Source organism: Carassius auratus, chromosome 7, assembly GCF_003368295.1.
Source record: "Carassius auratus strain Wakin chromosome 7, ASM336829v1, whole genome shotgun sequence".
Lineage (NCBI taxonomy): Eukaryota > Metazoa > Chordata > Actinopteri > Cypriniformes > Cyprinidae > Carassius > Carassius auratus.
In genome coordinates, this window is record NC_039249.1 from 30,469,835 (window position 1) to 30,482,060 (window position 12,226).

At 37.6% G+C, this 12,226-nt stretch overlaps 1 protein-coding gene across 5 annotated transcripts in view; it reads right to left on the minus strand.

Moving 5' to 3' along the window:
• The window catches only part of LOC113106465 (myotubularin-related protein 13-like), a 143,504-nt gene that overhangs the window by 53,252 nt on the left and 78,026 nt on the right, over positions 1-12,226 (minus strand). For all 5 annotated transcript variants that reach the window (XM_026268408.1, XM_026268405.1, XM_026268404.1 and 2 more), the window contains 10 exons: positions 10,239-10,371; positions 9,780-9,888; positions 9,554-9,667; positions 8,267-8,344; positions 7,908-8,021; positions 5,655-5,783; positions 3,752-3,850; positions 3,053-3,257; positions 2,349-2,458; positions 1,442-1,591 (listed from right to left, as the gene is read on the minus strand). In XM_026268408.1, the coding sequence (XP_026124193.1) occupies positions 1,442-1,591; positions 2,349-2,458; positions 3,053-3,257; positions 3,752-3,850; positions 5,655-5,783; positions 7,908-8,021; positions 8,267-8,344; positions 9,554-9,667; positions 9,780-9,888; positions 10,239-10,371 (1,241 nt within the window). The remainder of the gene's footprint in view (positions 1-1,441; positions 1,592-2,348; positions 2,459-3,052; positions 3,258-3,751; positions 3,851-5,654; positions 5,784-7,907; positions 8,022-8,266; positions 8,345-9,553; positions 9,668-9,779; positions 9,889-10,238; positions 10,372-12,226) is intronic.

The window sequence follows — 12,226 nt, forward strand, 5'->3', positions numbered from 1 at the left end:
TTTTTAATTAGGATTAAAAAATAATGATTATCAGTCAAGTGGGCTGTCCATATGCTCTTCATATAGCTTGTCGTCTTCATCTCTGTTCCATGTCATGTTGTTGCCTTTTTGTGCCGAAAAACCTTTGTCCTTGACACAGTCTCTGGAGATCTATATGAAATCACTCTTGCTCAGGCTTGTTTCTGTCTCTCATCTTGATTAACAGACTCTGGTAACCGATAGCACATGCATTTCATCTTTTAAAAGAGCCTCCACATATGTATCTCATCTCTCAATGGAAAACAATACATTACAGACCTACATACAGCTTAGCTATCAGATGACATAAGTATATGAAACCATTTCATCTGTATTGGTATATATATATATATATATATATATATATATATATATATATATATATATATATATATATATATATATATATATATATATATTTGTTTTTTTTAATGTATAAATGTAGATTTTTCTTTCAATTTTGTTTTCAAAACTCTCTGATCTGACAGCCCTGCTCTGCTCGGCTGCAGATGTTGACATCCAAGGCCCAGGCTGTTCTGTATTATTTTGACGAAAGTATGTTAGGAATGTCCAGTGACTCTATAAAAGCCGTGAGCTGTTTAACCTGCACAGCATCATTAAAATCCCGCCCCCCACCAGACACACCGACGTAGTGAAGTAGTAAAACACGAGGAACTACCAGAGGGACCCTACTCTGAGATTAATGGCGATGTGAGACGTTATAAAGGAATGTGACACAAAATAAGTCATGAGGTGCTTTGACACGAAAGACAAAGTTATGCAAAACCTAAACAACTTAACGCACATCAAACATCCCTCTTACAGGAAGCACAATATTTATAGATCAGTGAGCTGTACCAAACTGTCACAATACATAATACTTTTCTGAATTAAAACGGTATCATATCCTATAGTGTAATAAACCAGTACTGCAATAAGTCATGCTGGCTCAATGCAGGCTCAGTGCTGGTTAAACAATTCTGGAAAAATCTGGAACTTCGAAACTAAAAGGTTCACTTCGATTCGACTTGTCAGAGATGTTTGTTTAACACTAAATCTGCTGTTCCCTTTCTAAAACGACTCCAGGCTTCGCGTTTAATTAATAACCTACTTTACGTCACGGATCCTATCAGGACGTCCCATCGCCAGTATTTTAAAAGGAGTATTTCTCCTAAATAGTCCAGTTTGAAAAGAATCAGTATACAATATTTAAAATATCTGTTTTGCACAACAGCAACCACTATATAACACTGCAGGAAACTCTGGACTGAAAAAGTCAAATCCAATGTTTTTAGTGCTGCAGCATTCCTGTATTTTGTGATCTGGAACTCTGGCAGGAGTAATCGTATTACTTGACTAACTGCTCTGCGGCTTTTGCCTTTAGGTCGCTGTGGTAATAAATTCTGGTAATACTGATGCCCACCTGTAGAGCGCAGTTCATCATGCGAACGATATGATCAAACTGCTGGTGGTCCAGGATAGCACGGTTCTGCTGCACGTGGTGGCTGAGCTCTTCGGTCAGGCACTGACGTGCTGCTTTGCTTTTCAGGGCCCGAAGAGCTGCAGGGAGTGCCTGAAAAAAAAAACAGCAGCGTCAAGACATTACTAAAACATATGCTTTTTAAGTGCTCACCATCCACCTAAAGTGGTTCGCTTGTATACGAGCATGCAAACGGGCGCAATCACTCCAGCTAAATCCAGCCAGGTGACCTCTGACCTATAGTTAAAATTCCAGAACGGTTGTTATTGATGAGATTTTACGTCTAGACAGAGGCAGCACCCTCCTCTCAGGTTTACTCCGGCCGATGGAGTAGAGGTTGTGTGGAGGTGATGTCTTTACTAGCTCAGAGAAGCCATTAAGCTGCAAGAAGAACATTTTTACAACTGTAAAGGGATGCAAGCTTGAATTGTATAACCTATAGTTTAAACTCAAATGTGTTCAAATGTGTGCTGGCGACCACTCCAACGCAAACACACGCATGTGATGGCAGGCTCAAACATCCTCTGGGAGTAGATTTCCTTTTCTACAGGTAATTTTAAGAGTTATTTATCTTAAAAAATTGTTGAGATGCATTAGAAAAACAGCAGTCACAGTTAAAGTTAGAACAATATTAGTATAAGTGATAAGGGCAGGGAAATTAGAAGAAAATGCGTGACTGTTTGTTCACCCCTTTCCTCCTACGTTTGTACGACTTGCAGCTGGAAAGCTTTGCTTATCGTGCTGTGAATGCCATCACTAATGCATGCTAATCTGCATGCTGTCCTTTTCCAGATGTGCAAGTGAATGTGTGTGTTTAAGCCTTCTGTCATCACAAAAATGATTGCATCACCTTCTCCGTCTCCAGAGACTTGTTGTCAAAGATGAAACCGATGCACGTCCGGACCACCTCCAGTCTACGAGCGCTGTTAAAGACCGAGCTGGGCTTGCCCATGATAGACACTGCACAAAAGATAAGAACAGTTCACAATGCAGTGCACAACACAAAGAGAAGTGTTAATACTGTAAACGTCTTAACTGTGATAAAAATCACTATTAAACACCATCTCAAGTGGTTTATTGCTATTATAACAGGAGACACTGCGTTAAAACACCAGTGTCAATAAGTAACCCCTTTCAAAAACTAATCAAATAGCCCAATTCAGGATGACACAAGACCCTTGTGCTTCACACCAGGATCCTGATCACCCTTTTAATTTGCATTAATCATCAACAGTTCTAGATTTGTTTAATTACTTGACAAATAAGTAAATAAGAGGTTTAGAACCTTTTTTGTCTGCCAAATCCATATTTTATAATAATTATCTGTCTCGAACCAAATTAAACTTAACTTTATCATGCTGACCTTAAACAATGTTACCCTCTCTGGAAATTTAGCTTTGCATCACAGGAATAAATTACATTTTAAAATATATTTACAAAAGAGAATGGTTTAATTAATGATAATTCCACAAAATTACTGTTTTACTGTTTATTTTATCAAATAAATGCAGCTTAAGTGTGCATATGAGGTTATATGCACTAGTTAATACTCACCCACAGGGGGTCCGGCGGGCACCACACACTTCCTCTCTGGACGGGTACTGATAGGGGCGGTGTGCTGCTTGGCAAGGCCTTCCTGTATCAACTCCTCCACCCTCTCCTCCTCCAACAAGGGAAAGGGCACCACATGCACCCGCAGATGTGAGCCCTCGGTGGGCCGAGGCACTTTCTGGAAGGCCATGTGGGGGTTTGGGTTCTCCTACAGAATGCATGTCAAAACAACTGTCTAAATTCAGCATTAAGAGCCGCAGCTTAATGGTTTTCCTTGTAAAAACTGGAAAAAGTTCACCATCTGTCATCAAGAGCATAACTCTATGAGCACTACAAACTCCACTCTGAAAATGTGCTTTCATTCATGCTGTGAGTGAAAATTCCCAATACCTGGGATAAACTGAGCAGCATTTGATCCAAAAAGGTGATCTGCTTTCACGTGAGTGTACCTCACTTACAAAACATTCATCAAAAGTACTATTAAGTCTTTAAGTGTAGTAAAACTTTTAATAATGGGGGGAAATTACAGAGTTCATCTTTAAAGAAGCCATGGCTCTTAATAATATCCATCAAATGTGACGAGGGAGAACTCTTGGCAAAAACAAAAGGTCAACCACAAGGACAGAGAAAACGTGCAACAAGCGGCAGCCGCTAAAGTTCAAGCACCTGAAGGAGCCGACAGAGATGGCGTCATGTGCTTACGTTTTTGTAAAGTTGCTCGGACAGCTCTCGCAAGCGCTTCTGGAATTTGAGCAGGTTCTCCTCTTCCTCCTTAAAGCAGTCTACATCTAGGGCCACCAGCTACAGAACAGAAAGAGAGCAGTTCAGTGTAGGAACCCATGAATCTGTGGTCACAATGTGCACAAGAAATCAGTTTTTTCCACCTGTAATTGATTTAACACTACCCAGAACAATAGCTGGAATTTCACTCAGCTACATTGAGTCACGCATGTATTATCTTCCTCTTGTGGAATGATGTTACTTAGTAGAAGAGTAAATATTTGCTCTAACAATGATTCAATCCGATTACAGTTGTTTACTGAATCGTGCCATACAGTACATGATGACATAGTCACAAATTTCATTCTGATTCCATCAGATTATTTTGTAATATTCTGAAGACAAAAAATGGGCTCTGTTTTAGCAACTAGCAAGTTTCCTTGCCGTCTACTGTCTAGATGGGCAGCATCCTAACAGAAATAAATCATATAAGTGACTGATATGGGATGCTCTATATAGGCAGCAACATGAAGAGAAGAGGAGACATGAATCATTAAGGATCTCACTTCGCTTCGTTTTAAATAAACTTCAAATACCCAAATGAAGTGAAGTGTGCAATATAAGAGGAATGGCTCCAGTGTTGGATTCCATAATAACCTCCATATTAGTAAATAGTGCATAGTATATAGTGCGTCATTTGGGACATAACTTATTTATGGTGTTAGCATGTTGCTATGCTAACACTGCAATACACAATTAGGGTGGGCATTTGTCTGCTCTGTTCTGCTGCGTAAAAAGAGTCACAGCAGAACCGTTGCATCTTCAGAAATTTTTTAATTCTATGATTCAGTGATCCGTTCATAAAGACAATCATTCGTTTTTTTTCCCTAAATGAATCCGTTGTTTTGAACGAAATGGCTGAACGAATCAATCAATGATGCATTAATTAAAGTAATGACTTGCCTCCACCTGCTGTCATTTTGAGTTGTATACTTAAAACATTTTTTCCAACATTTCAAGTTTCTATATTCTATTTAAAACAATCTCATAACATTTAAGGATGATCATATTACCTAAATAGTGTAATGTAATGAACTAATGTTACTAATTACAATTTCATGTCGTTTGTCATTTTGTATCGATAACGGACTACAATTTGTAGTACTGCAGAAATATATCTCACTATATTCAGTAGTACACTTCAAGACAATATAATTATGAAATTACATATAAAGACATTTTTTACAAAACTACTCTTAAGTTCAACTGACTGACCTACAACACATTTTCATTTTGCACATAAGTATATTCTTTTAAGATATATAATACCTGTAATGAGTAGTCTTACATAGCATACTATTTATTTTTTAATTATTGTGCTTATTTGTGACCAAGACTTGATCTTTTTGAAAGAATGATGACATAGCCTGATATGGCTACCCTTTTTGTCACTGTAACAACAATTATTCTTAAACTTTGGATAGTGTGGATATGTAGGTTAGATGAACATATACATTTAAATGCACACTATCATACATTTAAAGTGCTAGAAAATGTGCTCTTATAAAGGTAATAAAAATGTGGACATCAATTTAAAGGTGGCCAAATATTCAACTTTAACAGAAAGGTTAATTTCTGTCACTGCTTGTAGGTTTGGGATTATTTTTTCAGGTATGATGTACTTTTCCTGCTTTCTCCAGCATCTTGGACAGACTTGTTTTTTTAACAAGTTTGTCGCATTGAATTCTGGGATTGCCTTTCTCACTGCAAGTAGCCAAATGTTTCCTACGTTCACAAACAGCCCTTGCATTTGGAGGGCACCCATTATTTTTTCATTTCTACACCCCTGTGTTACTTAGTGGGCTCTGATAAAGAAGTACCGCACCTCATCAAACAGATCGCAGGCTCTGTATGGAGGTCCCCGTTCAGAGACGAATCCTGCAAAAGCCATGCCATCCAACACCTTGGTCAGGAAGTCATTTTCTATCAGGCCCCGCTGGCCCAGGAAGGCAGCCTATCAGGGAAAAGAAGGTCAACGATCAAAGCAAAACCATGGCATCTGCTTAAATTCCACTTCAAACCAGCAGCCAAGTTTCAAATGTTGCAGAGAGAGAGAAACAAATTCCAGAAGAAACAAAGACAGACGTCTGTTATCTGTATCACCAGATACATCAAATGAGATGGGCATATGTATATTTTAAACTGATCCCCTGCAGCATCAGCCAGTAAATTAAGGAGCATTTGGCAGGAGAAGTTGCTCAGTTTCAGGATGTCAAGCATTCTTGTGCTATAATCTGAGCCATGTGGGGTGGTTTATGAGGGTCGTGTTGAGACGTTGCCACAGAAACATCGGCCGACACAAACAAAAACAGGTTGGGGGGTGAAATAACACTTGCAAATACAAGTTTGATACTTTTCATATGGCTCAGAGCGAGGACAATCTGACGGACCAAAGTGTTTTAAACAAACTAACCACGATACCATCGGCACGAACGCTTACGTTTGCAGCGAGGCACTTCAAAGCGAAGCGTGGACGAGGCAAAGCTCAGTGCTTATCTGCCGAGTTCATTGAGATTATTCTTTCATTCTCTGGCTCTGAACCAAACCCACGTTGTTTATGAAAAGGCAGGTGTTTGTACAAGTGCAAGCTGCCTTGGGTTAAGGTAAGATAAAGAATGCTGTATTTCAAACCAGTCAGAGTTGTTTGTAGCGTCTGGCAGCCTATATAACATGAGGTGAGATTAATATTTATTCAGTGTGTTAAAGTCCTCCTAAGAAGTTCATATTTACGAGTTGGGTAGTCGTAATTATGATGTCAGGTGCGTTCAAATCATTTTGTTCATAGCAAGATGGCAATGTACCTTTTCAACAAAAATATAGTTATAATTCAACAAAATATGCACATCTGGAGTGTTACTGATTTTTTTTTTTTCAGTTTACTAAGGTGATGTTCACCAAATAATCATGTATTTTTACATAATTGTAACAATTTTGACATCCACCCTGGATCCTCTAGGAATATTAATGAGAGAAGAAATTGTAAGCAATTCATTAACACATCATTATTTTGATATTTAAGTAGATCAGTAGATCCAGTTCTGGTCTATACTTTGGTTAAAGCTAAACATGAAAACAAAAGACTATATGTGAATAGGGTAAAAAAAACAACCATATTTTCCGGATTATAAGTCACACTTTTTTTCATAGTTTGGCTGGTCCTGCGACTTATAGTCAGGTGCGACTTATTTATCAAAATTAATTTGACATGAACAAAGAGAAATGAACCAAGAGAAAACATTACCGTCTCCAGCCACCAGAGGGCGCTCTATGCTGCTCAGTGCTCCTGTAGCATACACTGAAGCACTACACCTCTCGCGGCTGGAGACGGTAATGTTTTCTCTTGGTTCTTGGTTCTAAATAAATGCGACTTATAGTCCAGTGCGACTTATATACGTTTTTTTCCTCGTCATGACGTATTTTTGGATTGATGCGACTTATACTCAGGTGTGACTTATAGTCCAAAAAATACGTTAATCACTGAACATTAGGACAATTGTGTTGCATTACAAGTTTATTATGATATTATGTTAAAATGTCATTTATATTTTAGAATAGCATTATCTTACTAAATCTATTTCGTTCATTTCCAGAAACGAAGCCTTAACAGGATAAAGCCAGGTTTATATTTCCCGTTTCATTTTGTTAAAAGTTTAAACTAAGCTGTTTTAGATATCCTGAAAGCACTAGCTCCTATTCGCTGAGTGACTAATGCTTATTTAGTTTTTTGAATAAATTTCTTGAAATAACATGAGGGTAAGTAAATGATTTTTAAGAAAACAAAAAGGTCATTAATCAACCCCATTTAGAAATACATTTTCAAATACATAAAATATTAGTATCATACTGTACATCTGCCTACAGACCCCTGCTGAACTGTTACAGACCTCTCACTGAAAACCCTGGACATAATTAGCAAGAAGATCCTTCTGGAACAGTCATTATGCAAGCACTTGAGTTTACTGGACTGATCTGGCATGATGACAGTAATTGCTTCTAATCGCTCGTGGGCTGATGGGCCTGATTACTCTCCAAATGAGGTTTAACATGATAAAGCTGCAGATCAGCGCCCCGCTCTCACCTTATGAAAGTGAATCACAGGTTCGGAATGGATGCGAATGAGTTGCAGACAGGACCTGTAGCCCTGGAAGAGTTGTGCAAACAAGCGCAGGAAGACCGCCCTCACCTCCTTATCCTGTCAAAAACAAGAAAGCCAGAATAGAAGCGACTGAGAGACATTCCAGATAAACGTACGAGGATGGAGTGAGTCAGAGTGAAAATTTTCTCGCCTCAAAATAAACCGTGTACGTGATGGGAGTTCGAAATGAACTGATTTTTCAGCCCCCTGAAGACCCAGTAAGAGACAGCCACATATTTCGCAAAATTCACATGTAACCTTGCAAGATTGTACAAGCGAAAATAGACAAACCAGGCTCTTACCAGCAGTTTGAGGTTGGATGGAGCAGAACGAGGGGGTGGGAAGGCATTATCTGCTACTCCCAGATCTGGGTTCAAAACCTGAAGACAAAGAAGGTATTTACAGTGAGGAAATATCCTGCTACCAGAGGGAATGAGACTAACGGTGCATATATAGCTTATATATAGCAGAATCATCTTTCAATGCTACGTAAAAAAACATCACTTATTATGGTGCAAGAGGTTATGTATACGTTGAAAGAGCAGATTAGCGACGATTAAAGGCGAACTGTGAAGAATTTCTACACCACTATAAAAAGCAAATAGAAAAATAAAGTATTTTAGAAATAAATTTAAACGCCAATTCCTCTGTAAACCTGGTGTTGAGGGTTGTTACCAGGGCATTGATACGAGTTCATGATGGTTTCTAGATGCTTGTTTACCGGCCCAAATCAAATTATCAAAGTATCTCTGATCTGGCTCGTATCATTGCTGTCAGGAGAAAAACACTCCAAATCCCCCCCAAAAAAAAAAAAACTTTTCTCAAGAGCATGGATAAGTTGTTTTTGTCCTCATAAACAACCTTACCAAATGAATAAAAACAATTCCCTTTAGGCATAACACAATTCTATCATTACACATCTGTTAGACATTTTAACATGACTATTGATTGTTTGAGAGATTATTTTGAATACGATCTGATCTTTCACTTACTATTTGAGCTCAAAATCAGTGTGAGATATGTGTTCTGGGTGCAGTGCATGAACTACAGTCTATAGTTTAGACAGCCCGACAGCTAAGGACACTAGAACATAAATGGTTTTGACACTCAATTTTCAAGCCCATTGGAGATATTGGTTATATAAATGACCTGATTAAACATCCTTTTAATGGAATTTCAGCACACAGTTAAAACAGTAAAAAGAGTGTGAATTCCATCTGTGGGAAAAGTCAAAATTACCAATAGCAGAGGCAAGTATTTTCCATTGGACTGCAATTGTATATGTAAGTCTTATATCGTATAATCTTAAAAAAACGTAAAAGCTCCCTCCTCGATGTCTTCAAGATTAATTCAGGTCAAAAGCAAAGTGGTGTAGGACAGGTGAAGTTTCTACTGTATATTTAGGGTTAGGAGTTTCCTCAAATGTGAAAAAAGTATTTTACCATATTATATATTTTTTCAAATGTTTAAAATAATAAATAAAATAAACATATGCATGCAATGCCTACTTGAATTCAACTCGAAATGCACACTAAATAAATGACATGTCACTAAAATGTATGTGAATTATTTTTATTTATTTTTTTTACCATGGACAGTGCTTTTTGAGTATTGTGCAACAGGGGTTCGGGGAGCTGGGAGAGGTGTATACACTCCGGTATTTTAATTGTTCCTCCGTCAAGGTCAGCAATGATCACATCGAGCTGTAAACAGAAACCAAAACCCAATCAGAAATTAGCCGAATGAATCACCAGAATCTGACCACCTGTTTTAAGGCAGATTGAAAAATGTCTTTCTGTAAGGCCTTGAGCTCACCAGCTCTTGGATCTCGCTCTGGAACATGGAGTGCACGCCGATGATGAAGGGCGTGGGCGAGCTCAACACCTCCAGCAGTCGAGATGGGAGGATGGGAATGTAGGGGTAGCTGTAGTCCAAATCAGAGTTAGGCAACCACCAACCAGCATCATGTCAAGCAATCAGCAGATGTTAACATCAGACTGTTCTCATTACATACAGAACAAAAATAGTGCATAGTGTTGCAAGAGACTCTAAAAATAGAACGATTTGCTAAATTACACACTTATCATTTCAGAAGAGGACACATTAATTCATGCTTTTCTTGGCGCATTTGAGTTGTCCTAGTTTTTATGCAATGCACTCACAGTTGAACTAGATTTGACAATAATGTAGCTAATGAAATAAGATGCTGTTATCAAGGCAGCTGAAGGTCAATTATTCTGGGTATATCAGTAACAGTCAATGTTGTTGTCTCACCTGTACTTCAGAGGAAACATGAGGGACTCTAAGGCACGACAGGCCTCTCCTAATCTCTGATAGCTGGAAGAGTGGAACAAAACCTTGTGCTCGGTCAGAACCGCACAGAAGAGACTAAGAACATTCTGGATCCCTGGAACACATGAAAACGACACAAACGCACAATTACTAATGACATTTTTGATCTGCAAACATATTCAAACACCTTTTCTGAAAACATGAGAGGTTATGACTAGGGTTAGGTATTGTCTACAACATCACAATATGATATTTATCCCAATTCACTAGGGATGCACGATAATATCGGCACAATATCGGTATCGGCCGATAAAAGCTTAAAATGACCATTATCGGTATCGGCCGATATGAATATTTCTGCCGATGAGCCAAACCGATATTGTCCAAGTGAAATAATTGACCTGTTTTTCAGATGTGAATGTCTGTCTACATTTGTAAAATAATAAATTTATGGTAGAATCAGTACAGAAGAGATACATGGATTTCTCTTCAGTAAAATTAAAGTTTAAATATATCAGTATATATTTGTATATATATCGATATCGGTATCGGCATCGGACAAAATTATTTTGAAAATATCGGCATATCGAATATCGGCCAAAATCCAATATCGTGCATCCCTACAATTCACACATCACAATACTCTTACACTGTGATATATCGCAAAACATCATATTTACATTATTAGATCTTCACTGTCATTGCTTAATTTTTTTGTACCACCCATTCAATCCCAAAAAAAATATAAATAATAATAATAACAATATAATGTATAAAATAATAAAAAACAATTTTACTAAAATTTAAGATTAATTTTGTAATTACTATAAAAATCTTGACTGTTAATGTTTAAAAAATTTTTTTTTTACTATTATATATATAGTAAAAAAATACAAAAATAATATATATATATATATATATATATATATATATATATATATATATATATATATATATTTTTTTTTTTTTTTTTTTTTAAATAAACAAAAAAGGTCCTATTTTGCTCCTAGATGTACCTTCCAAACATGTTTGCAAACTAGTGCTTTAATAATGTTGTAGGTTAATAATAATAATTTCTTCTTATCATATTGCTGCACACTTAATCTTGTTTTCTGGCCAACTATGTTTTTAGGAGGATTTCTAAACTAATCTACAAGTAAAATAATAAAACCAATATTCTTATTTGGCAAGCAGCTGTAAAATAATCAAGATAGTTTAGAAGCCGCTGGTTCCTATCGGTGCTCAAACTGGGATCTGGAAAAATCTGGGCTCGTTTCCGTTCTTTTACGTAACTCCATCAGTGCATCTGGTGCTAAATCAACACCAAGAATGCATGCAAATAAACAATGCTCTCAGCGGGTGTGATTAATTTGCATATCTGTCTTTATCACAATGATGCAAAAGAGCCTAGAGAATGACAAATATGTAATGGGGACATAAATTATACAGCAAACTCCTCAACGGGAGTCAGAGAAGAGAGCCAGAGATAAAAGTTTACAGTTCCTGTTTTTGTTTGTCATCAACATACCACTGAGGCTATTAATCACACGCTCGGCAGAAACAGAGACAGCCAGCTATTAACAGACACATCCGCAGCGCTGCCGGGGTCAACGTTCCCATTATGTCTGTGTCAAACTCCGATATGCACCAATAAACAGGAACAAGATATGAAAATTCACACTGACTGTCCTGTTGACCACATACCTGAAAACAACAATGAGCAAAGAGAGGATGACATGTTTAGGAACATGAAGTCAACTGCATACTTGTCATTCCATTCGACCCACTTTAGAAATGCAATAAGTCATTGCAAATGTGTGACATGAATCGTCATGGTCTGAGTGGTTTCTAGCATTTGCCAGTGTCCTACAGGAATGACAAGCTGCTCCTAAACGTTCCTTGGAATCTCAGTGTCGTCGTGCGAGGCATCCAGTAAAACTCTTCCTGACATTGTGACATTCACTTATCTT